Source organism: Astyanax mexicanus, chromosome 24, assembly GCF_023375975.1.
Source record: "Astyanax mexicanus isolate ESR-SI-001 chromosome 24, AstMex3_surface, whole genome shotgun sequence".
Lineage (NCBI taxonomy): Eukaryota > Metazoa > Chordata > Actinopteri > Characiformes > Acestrorhamphidae > Astyanax > Astyanax mexicanus.
Window position 1 is genome coordinate 4,143,401 of NC_064431.1, and position 16,584 is coordinate 4,159,984.

General features: G+C 37.7%; 1 protein-coding gene across 5 annotated transcripts in view; it reads right to left on the reverse strand.

Annotated features, from left to right (window-relative positions):
- The window catches only part of kcnab2a (potassium voltage-gated channel subfamily A regulatory beta subunit 2a), a 134,186-nt gene that overhangs the window by 23,952 nt on the left and 93,650 nt on the right, over nt 1-16,584 (reverse strand). For all 5 annotated transcript variants that reach the window (XM_022682264.2, XM_022682265.2, XM_049471644.1 and 2 more), the window contains 3 exons: nt 8,113-8,156; nt 7,916-7,953; nt 6,054-6,133 (listed from right to left, as the gene is read on the reverse strand). In XM_022682264.2, coding sequence (XP_022537985.1) covers nt 6,054-6,133; nt 7,916-7,953; nt 8,113-8,156 — 162 coding nt within the window. The remainder of the gene's footprint in view (nt 1-6,053; nt 6,134-7,915; nt 7,954-8,112; nt 8,157-16,584) is intronic.

A 16,584-nucleotide genomic window follows, 5' to 3' on the forward strand; every position in this document is an offset into this window, starting at 1 on the left:
AGGGGGTGGGGTTGGATCCGATTCAACTCCTTCTATGTTGTGTTTTCATTGGTCTTTCAGATCAGACCCTATTCCTAACCCTACCCCCTGGACTTGTGATTCTGCAGCGAGTGGTATTTAAAATGCTTCAACAAAAACCAAGCCAGGTTTTTGAGTTTGACATTTTAAGGCTGTGTATTCAAATGTTTTGGGATTTAGGGCCCTCTCTGGTGAGAATGTGTAATTGAACCGAGCATGCGGAAGAATCATTTTAAACTGGGTGGGTGTGATGCCGTCTCCTTTCAGAGCGTAAGAATCCGATTCCAGGTTATGTTCAGTTAGAGAGAGAGAGAGAGAGAGAGAGAGAGAGAGAGAGAGCTCAGTCAGAAACACTTTGGTTTTACTATGAGTGAATGAGATACTGAGCTCCGAGTTTCCTCTTCTGAAGTCTCCACTGCTCCACAAGCCGCTCGCATTCAGTAAAACTGAGCCTGATCCTCTTTTAGAGGCTTTACGTGCAACGTAAGTACGTAAAGAGGCGTGACGTGGCCCAGAGAACTCCTGTGAAAAGCGACCAGACACCCCAGTTTTTAGAATGAATATATTAGGTTTAGCAGGGATGGTCATTCCAGCACACTGGTACCATTAAACATAATATTTTGTCACTTCTCCACTCAGAAATGCTTCTGCTTTCAGATTAGAAACAAAATAGTAGACCAAAGCGGTATTGGTGCATTCAAGGTTATAGAGTGTTAAATTTTAAGGTGTTCCTTTCGCTTTTTTGGTCTGTTTACAGAAATTAAATACTGTTTGTCTATTTACATTTTGAGATAACAGCATGCTGTCCAGAAGTCTGTTAAAGGCAAGTATTTGAGAGCATGCAAACGAGTAGCTAATTAGTAGAGTTTAATTTCTCATTCCTTGTTAGCAAAGAAAATCCAAATTAAAAGTAAAACTTCAACCACAAAAAGTGTCTTGGCTGAATGATAGCATTTAGGTTAAGGGGTGTGTGGGGAATCTCTCTGGGTTAAATCACTATTACAATGATCACCATCATCATGAAAACAAGCCATTGTTTATTTTGACGTTAATGCAGAAAAAAAATGTGGAACAATTAGTAAGAGATGCTCTAAGCTCGCTGCACTTCTTTATCATATGGAACATTCTCCCCGTTTCGCCGCCAGCACTGACAGCTTGGTTGCGGCGAGTCTTTATGGCAGCCATTAGCGATGCTGCGGCTGCTAATTGGCCCCCAGTGTAGGTATGATCAGGCCTGCGACACGCTCTGCCAGTGGGAGCTCGCTGGACTCCACGCACGTCAACCGTAACGAGCTGTCCTGCCATAACCTGACCTCTGCGCCGCCTCACCAGCCAGCTTCTCTCGCTCTCGCCCTCTCTCTTTCCGCCCCAGAGTGTCCATCTCTCTGCTCCCAACACCCCCTCCATCCCTCCTACCGCGCTCTGGTTTGTGTGTAGTGTACAGTGTGCTGATAGGTGGAGGAGTGGAGGAACACAGAGCTTAATAGCGGTTATCCAATTAGTTTGACCCTTCAGGTCTTCCTTTTTGAAATGTTCTGGTATTTCCAGCCCCGCTTTGAGATCCGTCGGCCGGGTTTTAAGCAGAGGTCTAAAATGAATGTGTGCTGAATGTGTTTCTCAGAATTCAATGATGAAAAAGGTGAAACTCAAACCTGCACATCCTACCCGGTATCTTGTCAGTTTGGTGTCATGTTTGCTTTCTAAATTCTCTCTAAACTTTTTTCCATCTGTACATCTAGGAACTTCTATTTCGGCATATATATCTATTATATTTAACTAGTTTGTTATTTCTTGCTTCATTATATAATGTCGCTGTAAAATGAAAAACAAGTATCTCCAAAACAGCAACTTTACAGGAGAGAGAAAAAAAAAAACCTTCAAAACTTTCAATGGAAGTCAATGTTAAGAGAGTTTATTTCAGATCATTTTGAAGCATTTCTTAATTCACATCATCATGTTGCTATAGCAAAACTTGCTATTGTACAAGAAAACTTTAAATCGCTTTGAATCTTGAATCTTATCTATATAGCAGCTTGCAAAAGTATTCAAAAGTACATTTTGGCACCTTCCAACCACAAAATCTAATGTATTTCATTAAGATTTTAAGTGATAGACCAACACAAAATAGCACATAATTGTAAAGTGTAATAAAATTGAGATTCATGGTTTTCAAATTTTTAATCAAATTAAAATCTAAAAATGTGACTCTAGGACTACTAAATCCAATATTTTCAAGAACTCTGGGGTAAATATGGTCATTCAGATTTGGATGCAATCTAGAGGAGCTTAACCTTCTACTAGCAAATGAATGAAAAACTTTATTCAACAAATATATCTTATTTGATTGATTTATTTTGGGGAAAGAGGAGTATTTGTGGGAATTGTTGTGGAATTATTTCTTTAGCACGTCTTTAAATAGCAAATACATAATTAGACATAATGCACGTAAATATTATGCAGGTCATGAAAACCCTTTTTAAGCACAACCAGCTCAAAGCAAGTGTCCATGAGATTATCTACAAGTGTGTGTGTGTGTGTGTGTGTGTAAGAGAGATGGAGATAGAGGCAGACGGGCGAGTGGGTGGCGCAGCCTGTGTTTTTATTTGCTTATGAGAGAGGGAGAGAGAGAGACAGAGAGAGGTTATGAGAATTGATGTGTCTGTGTGTTTTCACACAACAGGCCGTGTACATGTGCATGCCTTTGCGTGTGTGTGTGTGTGTGTGTGTGTGTGCGTTTTTGCATCTGTGTATTTTGTATTCAGTCTTTCCTGCCAGGCTGCAGGCTGAATATTTACTCCAGGGTGTTTGCCCTCTCTTACCACAGGCCCGTGACCACATCCACGACGCTTAACTGCTGTAGAGGCAGCATTTGTTCTGTTCCAAACTGCAAATCCGAAGAGCAAACCACAGCAAACCTCTCTACAATTATCTCTATCCAGTCACTCAAAAGGACAACGCCGTTTAGCGCCGAGCTAACAGTGCAGCGCACGCTCGCCGCTCTTCTCCACCCTTCATTTGCACAGTTTATTAATGAAGCATCATGTGTCAGGCCCTTCTTCTCGTTCAGATGTATTAGCACTGGAACGCCGGCTGAATTCTGCTGAGCGGTGCTTAGTGTCCTCATATGGGAGCAGCATCACAGCGCTGCAGGGAACAGAGGCGCAGATCTGGCAACTTGAGCAATTCGTAGCGGCGGGACTGTCATACAGGGGATTTCTCACGTTAACACTCTCTCCGTCTGAATCTCTGAGGTCGTAGCTTCCTGGGGTCAGGACTGTAACGTCTTGTGACACCTTAGGTAACTCTATTAGAGAATATGACATTGTATAATAAGGTCTGAGCTGTACTGCTGGCCTTAGTGACATCATCATATATTTTAGATTCAATAAGAAAATTGCATTTTATAAAAGGAGTCGAAGAATGACGACTGCACAGATTAAGTGGTTCCCAATTCCAGGCGGTCACTAGGGTGTTGCTATGTGATGATAGTAGGAAAATGTTTTTAATAGGTTTTTGCTATGGATTTTAACTGGTTGCTATGGTGTTTCTTAGTGGTTGCCGCAGTGTTTCTTAACCTCGAGGCCATGTGTCCTCATACGGGGACTTCACATTTCTGCCTCTCTGCATCATAAAAAACATTGACCATTTGGCCTCATATGGAGACTCTGATAGTACCATCTAGTGGTCCCATGACAATCTTACAATCCACTCAACTAATTGAAAACAAGATGACGGGAATACCAGTCAAACATTTGCACAGCCAGTCCAGACAGAAACATGAGCCAGGTTTATAAAAAACAAACAAACAAACAAAAAAAAAAATCATAAAAAAAATTATGTATTTACTGTAGAAAGCTAAAATATTGTTATTGGACTAATTGGGTCCTTCTGATCACAAATGGCAAGGATGATTATTAAATGTTAAAATAAACACAGTGTTTCCGCAACGGCTTAATTAAATTAAATTAAATTAAAACAAATTAAATAAAAAAGGCCCACCAAGCAAAAGTCTGGGTTTCAGGAGGTAGCTAATAGTTATGGTGTTTATTAGTGGTTGCTATGGTGTAGCTAAGCTGTTGTTAGTGTGTTGCCAAGTGGTTTCTGTGGTACCTCATTTGAGTGCATGTGTATCATTATGACACAAGAATGACGTAAAAAGATAAATTTGCATCCATTTACTCCTATAATACAAACAACAAATGCAAAAAAAAAAAAAAAAAAAAAAAAGCAAATGAAAGCAAATTTTGGAGGTTTTCTGCCCTTTTCCCTCATTTGCATGCATTGTTAATGATGCATAAACCACACCATTACTTGTACATGGTTCAACCCGACTATATAAAATGTCTGAGTAAGAATCTAAAATTGATTAAATCATTTTATATGTTTTTAAACCCGTTTGGTCACACAGGCCAGTCTTGATGCACAAATACACACTCAGATGACTAACTGTATTACCTATTTATCATTTAATCTGTGTGTCTGCATTGAGCAAACCGACTTGACCTACTTGACTTTTTGGGAAGGAGTTTATAGCATGTCAATGCAGTTTTTCTTTAGTTTAAAAGAATCCTATTTAAAGTCACATCTCCTAGAAATTAATAACTTGATGGTTTAGTGGACTTGCACTTGCAGACCCCTGATCTACACAAGTGCATTACTGTGTCTGACTGTTTTGTTGCAGTATATTATATACTATTGATAAACTGTGAGAAAAAAAAAAACTGCACATCACCATGTTTTGTTGCTTGAATGCCTGCGTTGTTACTGACTCAACTGATATGAAAATTGCTGATGAAAACTGTCAGAAATTGCTAAATTAAATATATTTGCGTGAGGTGGCTTATTTTTGGGCCACAAAACATCTTCATATTCGTTTCTATATCTTTGCTGTCCAATGGAAAAACACTTATCTCCAAAACAGCAACTTTACAGGAGAAAGAAAAAACCTTGTAAACTTTTAATGGAAGTCAATGTAAAAAATACTTTATTTCAGGTCATTTCAAAGAGTTTCTATTGGTCCATTCACCAATAAATTTTGGCACAGTGTGAGGGGACAGTTTGTCTGTTCAAATTATGTAGTAAACCAAAAATCGACAAAAATGGAGATAATTGTTTTTTATTGGACATCGACGATATAAAGAAATCTGTCTGACCACAAAATGATGGCACAGTAAGGAACAGGGATATCTCTAGGTTGTGTAATCTTAAATTAGTGACTGTAGGGGATTTATGAAGATAATCTCTTGGATTATCATGCTTCGTCCTGCTAACAACAAAGACTGGCTGAGGTTAAGCCTCACTAAAACATTATTATTGTTATTGTTCATTATGGGATATTCTAAAGCATTACGCTCAAAAATCTCTATATATAAGCTTGTGTTTCTCAGCCTTTTGACCTTTAATCTTCAGTGACAAGAATTAAATTTTTAAGACAATGTACACTGTGTGGAAGCGACATTAATTTGGTGTTTTTTTTTTTTTTTTTTTTCTCACTGCTGTACCTTGACCCTCTGATCCACGGGTGGCTGGTTTTGCTGCATTTCTCCACACAGGGCTCACATATAATCACTGACTCAAGGACAGATGTGAAATACGACTGTCATACAGTGGCATGGCTGTCCATTATTTCAGAACTGCTGAATTGTGTTTTTTTGAGACGATCACAGTACTTTAAGCTCCTCTGTCATAATCTTTCATTATCTGCTATGCTGGCTGTGTCACATCAGTGTGAGATATATATATATATATATATATATATATATATATATATATATATATATATATATATATATATATATATATATATATATATATATATATATATATATATATATATGTGTGTGCATTTGTGGCATGTGTGCAATTATCCTTATCTTGCCAGAGCATATCACACAGCACCTCAGTTCTCCTCAAGCCATTCTTCATTATGTAATTTGTTGGGCTGGACTGGAGCAGTGGCATATGTTCTAGTGTATGGCAGTGGGGGTAATTTCGGTGTGATGAGGTGTGCTGTATGTCAATTTTGGCTCACTCACTTTCCTGCAGCGTAGACCTCGGCTGTGTCGAACAGATTGATCCCGTTCTCGTAAGCCAGAGTCATCAGCTGTTCGGCCATCTGTTAGAGGGGAAGAGAGGAGCGGAGTGGATCGAGGGGGGATAGCAGCGTTTAAGGTGCTTCAGTCTCTTTAATTATTCAGCACTTTCCATGTACAGCGCACCACACTGCCTTCTAGCTCAACGTGAACTCCGTTAATGAGCTGGCCTGAGAGTATACACTCATTAAGCAATGTACGCTTTACTAGGAACATACTATACTATACATACACTAATACTGGGTAGCACTGCAGCATAGCCTCAAATCACAGGGCAAAGGATTCCACAAGGTATTGGAAATATTTATATAGATGTGGAAAATATTTGTGTCACAAAATGTAATGTTCGCAAATCTACAGTCTCCATTCAAAACCCAAAAGTGTTTTACTGGATTTACATCCACTGACTGAGAAAACACTGAAGAAAAACAAGACAAATGTCATAATTGTGCAACCAATTAAAAAAATTCTTTGCTTTGAGACACTGCACATTACTTTGATTGAAGCAGCCAACAGAAGACGGGTAAATTGTGGCCATAAAGGGATTCACATGGTCAGTAACTATACTTTAATAGTTTACCACACCATTATATTATCTCCACCAGCCTAGACTGTCAATGTAAGGCAGGCTGGTCTCATAGATTTTTGATGTCAGCACAAAAATCAGATTTTTTTTTAAGAGTAAGTGTAAGCCTCAGTTGAAATGAAAATTAATCAGACCAGGTTACCAAGTTTTCCTAGTCTTCTCATGTCCAGTTTGGGTAAAGGCCAATGTATACTTGTGCGTTGAACCTACACCATGGCTCAATGCACACCTTTCTGGAAATGTAACTGCGTGTTACGGACAGCTACAGCTGTGATTCGTCCACTGGGCCTTGTGTCCCCACCCACACATTCCTGCCTTCACGGTTTAAACTGCAGAGTGACGCAGAGCCGCTGATACGCGCACACAGGAGTATGAACATACTCCACTGGGTAGGGAACTTTCGCTGAATACGATTAGGCTACGGCGTAGGTTTGACGCAGAAGTATAAACTAGGCTTAAGTCTGTGCTGAGCCACTGCAGCCTCAGCTTTCTGTTCTTGGTAGACAGACTAGAAACCTGACATGGTCTAAAACTGTTTTAGACCTTCTTTGGGTTCGGACGTTGGTGTTCACCACAATTGTACTTATCTGTAGCCTTTCTGTCATTTTCTGTTTCTGATCAACTCTAGGGAGTGCTGTTTTGTGTGACAAGATCTTGTGCCACATTGACACGACATAATGTATAAACTATTTCTGTCAGGTTGCCAGGTCTGTATAAATCCCTCAAGGGGATTGCCAGTTTAATACAGAACCCTCACTAAGAGTTATCTGACAATAAATCATATATGGTCTGAAGAAACACTAGAGATCATACAGGAGAGAATTTGATGGGTTTAAGGTAAAACCAGCTGCAGTACTTGCATGCTATTCTGTCTTTTCCTGCATATAATAAATTATACAAAATTCATATAGATAATCAACTGCAGTTTTGCATTTTGTATAATTCAGGGTTAATTAGAATTTTCGTATACCCAATAATGTCTCGTCTCGTATTGTGAGATGACAGTCACGTCACATCCCTACTGCCACATAATTGGCTGATTATAAAACAATATGCACAAGTTGGTGCATGAGTGTAACTTTTTGATAAAGTGCTTATCAAGTGTATATTTCAGTCAAGAAATTAGGAGAGTACATAAGAAGCAGAGATATTTAAAGAGGCATCAAAAACAGCCACTTAAACAACCCAAACAGCAGGACTGTGTTCTGAGTAGTCTTACCTCGTCTGTGATTTGACCACCAAACGTCACCCATGTTCCTGTGAAAAAAAAGCTGGAATCACTTCCTGATTGGACACAACTGATGCACTTTATATGATATGATTACTATTCTTTTCCAGAGATAAGATGAGACTGTTCTAAAACATCACAATCTAACAAAGCTAGATCTTTAATAAAAGATGTCGAAGAACACTCACCTAACCCAAGGCATGACACCCTCAGTCCAGACTTCCCAAGGTTTCTGTGAAGAAACAAAAAAACAAGTTATTAGACTCGTGTCCTGTTTTTCAGTTTGGTTCAACAGGGATAAGCTGTGCCGCAAGTGTGAAAAATGGAATTAAGGTTATTAGAGAACTCTCGGCCAAGTAATTTTAGGCAGAGTTTAAGCTAAATCCAATTATAACCTCTCATTCCTTCTTTTTAAAGCATCCAGCAGTCACTAAGGTTGGGAAATAATGAGATTAGAGTGTTTGAACCACAAAAGTGTAATACTACACACTAACTAGATTTCAGATTATTTTATCTAAAAAAAAAAAAGAAAACATTAATAACTTTTAGATTTAGGATCAAAATGATGCAGTTAAAAAAGAGGACAGAATTTTAGTCCATGTTTTCGCTCACAAGCATGTAAGATTTTTTTTTTTTAAGCCTGAACTGATATCATTCAATGTCAACTCTCCGAATTTAGTGAACAAACATCAATGCTACATAACATTACAGGACATTACTATACATTATAGACCACAGCCATATTCAGACAGGATTAGTTTACCTGGGGAGCTGGGGTAAAATAATTATTACTGAATATCCTCACTGCTTTCTTTTCTGTCCAAATGCACCTAGTCATTTATAATTCCTGAACTGCACATTCCAACATAGATTTTTACCTCATATATATACACTAATGCATCTAAAAAAAAAATTGAATATCATTGATTATTTCAGTAATTCAGTTCAAAATGTGACTTATTATATAGATGTATTACACACAGAGTGATCTATTTTAAGTGTTTTGTTTTTCTTTTATTGTTAATGATTATGGCTTATAGCCAATGAAAACCCAAGAATCAGTGTCTCAGAAAATTAAAATTTGATATAAGAACAATATATAAAAATGTTATATATTGGTACTTTCGGCAGTGTGGGCAGTGTGCAAAGTCCTGCTGGAAAATGAAATCCACATCTCCTTAAAAGTTGTCAGCAGAGGAAAATGCCAAATATAGATCACTCTTCGTGTAATACATCTATATACGAGTTTTACATTTTAAACTGAATTTCAATTATATTTTATCACATTTTTGGGTTGGGACAGTAATAATTTCCTGACCTCTTGTCAGGAAACAAATACAACAACATCTTCCCATGTAAAACAACTTTTATCCCAACAAGGCTCGTGTTAAACTCAAACAAAACTATAAATATTATTAATGTAATGCCCCTGACCCTCTTAGTCAGCAGCTAAACGGTACGTGTTCAGAAGGTACAGACTGAGACTTGTGGCCGTACAAGGAGGGAGTACAGCTTAAGAGATTTTATAACTTTATAGAGTACCTCCACAATCATGGTCGTCATATAACTCATGATAGCTTTAGGATTCAGAAAAAATGCAAAAAATAAAGCAGAATTGAAGCAGGTCTGATTTATTGTATGCATGACAGTACATCCCAGATTGAAACTACATCCCATTTGATGAGACCTCAGATGAGCTTAAATTGATTCGCTATTAGACTTGTGTCCCTCCATCTCCACTCATCTGAGCTTCACAACTTCACAGGACTGTCGAGTCTGGAAGTGTCAGAAGCTGCAGGGTTGAAAAGAACAGAAGGGAAACCGCAGCAATGTTCTCTCAGCCCGAGGGTACTGTGCTCAGGGTGTGAGACAGAACTCCACACTATTCAACTGGGGCATCCTCTGTAGAAAAGCTCACGGCACACCACAGAACAAGCTCTGAAAGCCTCTGAAGTTCAAAGCACAGTTTCAAGAGCCAAATATGAGCAAATCTGAAGCCATACATCTGTGACTGTGTTTTAGTGCTGAAACCTGCCCTGCCAGAGACACAGAGCGGCAAACTAACACAATATTTCAATGAAAAGTTGAGGAATTTAAATGAATGCATGTTTCAGTGAAGGGACTCGTCTGTGAAAGGCTTTGTTTGCAGCGTTTGCATTTTTCAGGGTCTATGGATATTTTCTGCAGTGTTCCAACAGCCAATTGTAGTAAACTCTCGGTATTGTTGGTATGGAAATTTAGCAGGATATACAGATCACAAGACTCTTTCTTAGTCACAGAATGGATCATATTTTTTTAGCCAAAAAAAGGTGACATATCTTAGCTTTTCACTGAAACACTAAGGCTGTGTATTTGCAAGAACTTGCCGATACAGTACGCATCAAAATACAGGGGATAAGATTAAATATATATGTCGATATATAACAATACTGTAAGCAAAATCTGAATAAAAGAAACGTTCACTCTTTATGCAATCATAACAGTGGGAGCTGAAGACCGAAAACAACACCTCTATCTAAAGATGGAACGATCAATCGGCAATGTATCGATTAATCCGATTTTCAGCCAAAATGCGCAACAGCTGATATTATCGAAAATTTAGCCGATTTGATTTGGAAGATTAACTGGTTTTGTTTCACTCTTTCTGCTGTTCACATATATATATTAAGGCACCTTGAGGTGTAAAACGAAGTAAAAGTTTAACCAAATAACAAAGCTTTCTACACTTTAAGTTCATACAGTGAGCTGCAGAGCTAACAAACATCACTAACCACAAACCACATAGTGCTAGATAAGCAGCAATTTGCACTTTGAGATTCACAGTGTAGTTCTGTATGGGTATTTACAGACTCTTAAGTGGAGCTGAGCCACAGTGTTAGATTACTGTTATTATCAAAATAAAATAAAATAACTTGGTTACATATATGTTATATAACAGCAAATGTAGGCATATTTATGAATCAAGACTGTGTTTTTTAAAATCAATACAGTATTACAAAACAAAATATTGTAATACAATATAAATATATATTAATATTTTCTTATACCCTTAAGCACACACAAGTTCATTTAATATGAGCCTATAATATTATAATCTAACAATTGTGTGTATATGACAATATAATATACTCTTAAAGTGTACGTTGTTGTGATGGAAAAAAGGCAGTTGCATAACAGCACTGAGTTCTGCGTCTCTATTGCCTCATGTTAAAAGTCATTTCTGCACACTGCTGTTATGGTAATGTAACACCGAGCACCGTGTCATTTGGGGGATCAAGGATCAATTACTGTCTTTTACACCACTAGAATTAAATACTGAATTTCTAAGGCTAAAGACTATGATTTGCATATATCAGGTGGTTTATTACAAAGGCAAAAGAGAGATTCCAATTACCGAGACAGAGAAACATGACCTGAGAGCTTCTTTATTCTGCATAAAAGATGCAGGACTCTCCACTATAAATCCTTCAAGCTGAGTTTGTAAAGTATGCAATTTCAAAAATGTGGAGCTGAAAACGTCCTGCTCTGAGGCAAACACAGCCACTGAAGCACAAATCAGAAACTGCAGGCCCTTTTGTGTGTATGTTTTATTCACCATGTTCACAGATAAAGGCATGTATTCGGGATTAGGGATGATATAACACTCTGTCTGTGTGAGTAGGAGTACAAGGCATGCATGTGAGTGTGTGAGTGTGTGTGTGCACAAGTGTGCATTTACGTGCAAGTGAGTGAGTGTGTGTGTGTAAGTAAAAGAGAGAGAGAGAGAGAGAGAGAAAGAGATGAATAGAGCGAGAGAGAACATGTAGGCCTGTGTGTATATGAATTTGTGGAGGTGTGCATGAAGAATCAGGAGTATGTGGGAGTCCAGTGAGTGAAAGCATGCTAAGTTAAACCGATTGCAGCAGGTTACAGGAGGCCGACAGAAAACATGATCTCAGGACACTTTTTACAGAAGCAGTTTAGAGTAAAAAAGCATCAAAGAGTTTTTGGTAAAAACTGAACAAAATCAAACATTTTCAGTATTTAATACCAAACATGTTTTTGCAGGTTTTTATGAATTTTGCAGCTTTGCTACTTTAATCATGGATTTACCTCAATAGTGCTATTTCAATCACAAATTTACTTCAGCAGAGCTATTCTAAATCATGAATTTACATCAGTAGTGCTATTCCAATCATGAATTTACTTTAGCAGAGCTATTCTAAATCATGGATTTACCTCAGTAGTACTATTTCAATCATGATTTTAATTCCCCAGATCTACTTTATCAGAGTTATTCTAAATCATGAACTTACCTCAGATGTGCTATTCTAATCATGAATTTACTTTGGCAGTGCTATTCCAATCAAGATTTTAATTCAGCAGAGCTACTTCAGCAAAGCTATTCTAAATCATGAATTTACCTCAGTAGTGCTATTCCAATCATGGTTTTAATTTCAGCAGAGCTACTTAAACAGAGCAATTTCAATCATGATTTAATTCAGCAGGGCTACTTCAGCAGAGCTATTCTAAATCATGAATTTACCTCAGTAGTGCTATTCTAATCATGAATTTACTTCGGCAGTGCTAATCCATTCATGATTTTAACTTAGCGGAGCTTCTTCAGCAGAGCTATTCTAGATCATTAATTTTCTTCGGTATTGCTACTCTAATCATGCTTTTAACCCAGCAGAGCTATTGCAGTCATGAATTTACTTCAGCAGAGCTATTATAATCATAAATTTACCTCAGCAGTGCTATTCCAATCATGAATAACTTCGGTAGTGCCATTATCAACATTATTTTAGTTTATCAGAGCTATTCCAATTACGAATTTACTTCAACATATCTTACGTTTATATTTGAACAAAAACACCCTTAGAGTTAACAGCAGTCCCAATCAGTCCTGTAGAGAATTCACTGGCTTCCATAAAGCCTAAGCATGATATCCTGCCATGCAGCTAATCCCTAAAACCACTGGGGAACTTGAGCATCCGGTGAAGTTATTAAGTCCTTGTCATTTATCAGTCATGCTGCTTCCTCCCAGGAGGAAAGATTAGACTATTATCTGCTTAAATGTAGCACTGAGAGGCGGTGGGTAAAGCCCAATGTTAGCTATGGGTCAACAGTAATTATAATGACTATTTAGCAGATTAAAAAAAGCTAGCTTGCATCTTCCAGGAGGAGGAGTCTAAAAATATATACAAACATTTAGAGATCTATAACTGATCAATAACAGTCAGAGTATGTCAGTGTATGTTTTTTCTTTTTTCAGTACACTTCTTTTGACATATGATAACATGTTTTCCATACAGCCACATATTTTTCAACAGAACAATGCAAAACTACAGGCTGCACACACTACAAAGGCATGGCCATGGAAGAGGAGGGTTTGAGTACTTGAGGTAAAGGTGCTGCAGGCCTAAAACGCATTTCTTACATTTACTAATGCATCTCAAAAAACAAAATATCATTGAAAAGTTACTTTATTTCAGTAATTCAGTTCAAAATGTGAAATTCATATATTATTTATAGATGTATCACACACAGAGTGATCCATTTTGAGTGTTAATATATCTTATATTGTTGATGATTATGCCAACTACAGCCAATGAAAACCCAAAAATAAGTGTCTCAGAAAATTAGAATATTATATAAGACTATTTTCCTGCTGGAAAATGAAATCTGCATCTCCATAAAAGTTGTCAGCAGAGGGAAACGCCAAAAATAAATCACTCGTTACACTTGTGTAATGCATCTATATACGAGTTTCTCATTTTATACTGAATTACTGAAATTAAAACTTTTCAATTATACTTACATTTTTTGTATATGCACTTTTATGCTGCCTGCAATTAAATAAACGTAAATATAAGAAACAATAAGGATTTTGTTTGTTTTTGCTTTTTCCATACTGTCCCAACCTTTTCTGATTTAGCTTTGCAAAAATACACATTCCTTAAATGTAAATATATATAGCATATGTAAATTCTGAAGACTTTACATTTTTCTGAAGAAAATAGAGATGATCACAATATGATCTAAGTCAACATAACTTAAAACAATCTGTGATATATTCCAAATCCATTAGAGCCTATTATTCAGGACACCCTGTTCTCTTTACTGTGAATTATTCACATTTCTTTGCATGTTACTCCACTGGTGAGGACTCGCATTTAGCTCATGAATTATTTACAGATAAGATTAAATAAATATTAAAGATAACTAAGTGCAACTAGGTCACCCAGTCACTGGAAAAATCTTTACAGTGCATGGGAGACATATTACCTCGCTTAAGAATGCTTGTAGTAAGTCATTATATAATTTATATATTTTCTTTGGCACAGACATGTTTAAGGTTTACTGCTCAGCTCTGTCAGCAAGTCTGATATAATGCATCACTCGTGATCATGGATTATGGTAATGATATGCTAATGGAAAAGAACTGTGCAAGTGCATCCAATTGTCACTAATTCACATTAGAGTCAACTATATATTCAGACTATATATTGCCAAAAGTATTCGCTCATCCATCCAAATCATTAAATTCAGGTCCCAATTACTTTCATGGTCACAGGTGTATAATAAATGTAATATAATAAAAGTAGCAGCTAGGCATGCTGGGAATGCTTCTACAAACATTAGTAAAATAATGGGTCTCAGGCTCTCAGGAGCTCAGTGAACTCCAGCACTGTGGTACCGTTATAAGATGCAGCATCTGTACAACAACAAGTCCAGTTGTGAAATTTCACTACTCACTTCTAAATATTCCACAGCCAACTGTCAGTGATATAATAACACAGTGGAAGAGACTGGGAACGACAGCGACTCTGTGCTCTGTCAGTGTAAATGGTGCAAGTTCAGCACTGTTGCTACTCTCCCTAGGCAGGGTCGTCCTGTAAAGATGACTGCAAGAGCACAGCGCAGAATGATTTAAGTTTGCAAAAATGCACCTGAATGTTCCACAGCACTACTGGCTAAATATACTGTGGACAGATGAATCTAAAATTGAGTTGTTTGGAAGGAACACGCTGTCTGATCTACTTGTACCAGCACAACCCACACTAACACCTCATCCACCACCACCATGCCAATCATTATCACTGCAATGCAGAGAATGATCTATCACAAATATAATATCAACACTGTGGTTGTCCTTTGGGTGCTGATCATTAAAGAATAGGATAATACAATATGCACATAAGAATAATTGAATTATCTAATTATTGAACTACAAAGTGTTCCTGTATACTCCAAATGTTTGATTGGCTCAAAATCTTTTTTTTTTACTCTATAATTAGCGAACACTTAAGACTACTGAAGGTTTCTCCACTATTCGCTGGTTTGTGTCAACCATCATAGATCACAGAAGATAATTACTTTCCACCAAAAAATGAGCTAGAATAAATTCCAGTGATTTTATTTTTGCCATTATCGTGAATAAGTGTGAATATCACCCTCCTCATCTGTTTAAAGTATGGCAGTGAATTAGGCTTCGATGTGAAGATTATGTGAGGGCCCTTTTTATGGTTGGAAGTGTGTTAGATTAAACAGATTTGTTAAAATGATTAGTTCAGCCATGCTCAGAGCTCTTTTTCTACACTGCCAAGCTACTGAAAAAATGAAATAAACTGTTGCTCTACTTCTAGGAGGATCAAAGCACTGGAGAATTATTAGAAATATATATATATATATATATATATATATATATATATATATATATATATATATATATATATATATATATATATATATATATATTTTTTTTATAATTTTATTTCAAATTTTTCCCATTTTCTCCCCAATTCACACAGCCAATTACCCAACCCACTTATTAGGACTCCCCCTATCACTAGTAATGCCCCAACACACCAGGAGAGTGAAGACTAGCACATGCCTCCTCCGATACATGTGAAGTCAGCCACCGCTTCTTTTCAAGCTGCTGCTGATGCAGCATTGCAGAGTAGCATTACAGCACTAATGCTCGGAGGAAAATGCAGCGACTCGGTTCCGATACATCAGCTCACAGACGCCCTGTGCTGCGGACATCACCCTAGAAGTGATGTGGAGAGAGAGAGCGCCATCTACTGTACCCACCCAGAGGGAGCAGGACCCATTTTGCTCCCTCAGATTGCTGGCAGCTTGATGGCAAAGCTGCATGAGCCGGGGTTCGAATAATTATTTGAAATATAGAACAAATATTAGAATTATTGCAGTATTACTGCAGTCCTGCGTGCAGTCAGGGTTAAAAAGCCCTGAATGTCCTGCTGTGGTTGTAGTATCTCTTTGTTAGGGCTGTGTCACACTGAATATTTCAGGCTGCAGTTAAATACTGCATGATGGACAGTTGCCCAGGCCCTGGCATGGCAAAGCCCAGTTGCAGTGTGAAAGATTGGGTTCACACTGAGCCACCGGAAAGGAAAGTGGCAGGAGAAAAGGTCACTTGTGTCTTTTAACCTGGACAATGATAAAGCGAGCTCACAGGTGACCCAGCAGCCCATGGCAGGAATATGACCAGCAGAAGAACTCCCGCTGACTCACTGGGACTCCATGTGAATCACAGCTCTCATAAATAGCACAGTGGACAGCTTTCCCGTCCAGAACAAAATGGACATGACCTCAATAATTTTTGCAATTTTTTTTGCAAGTGTTAATTTTGCTTCCTTGCATGTTTGTTTGTA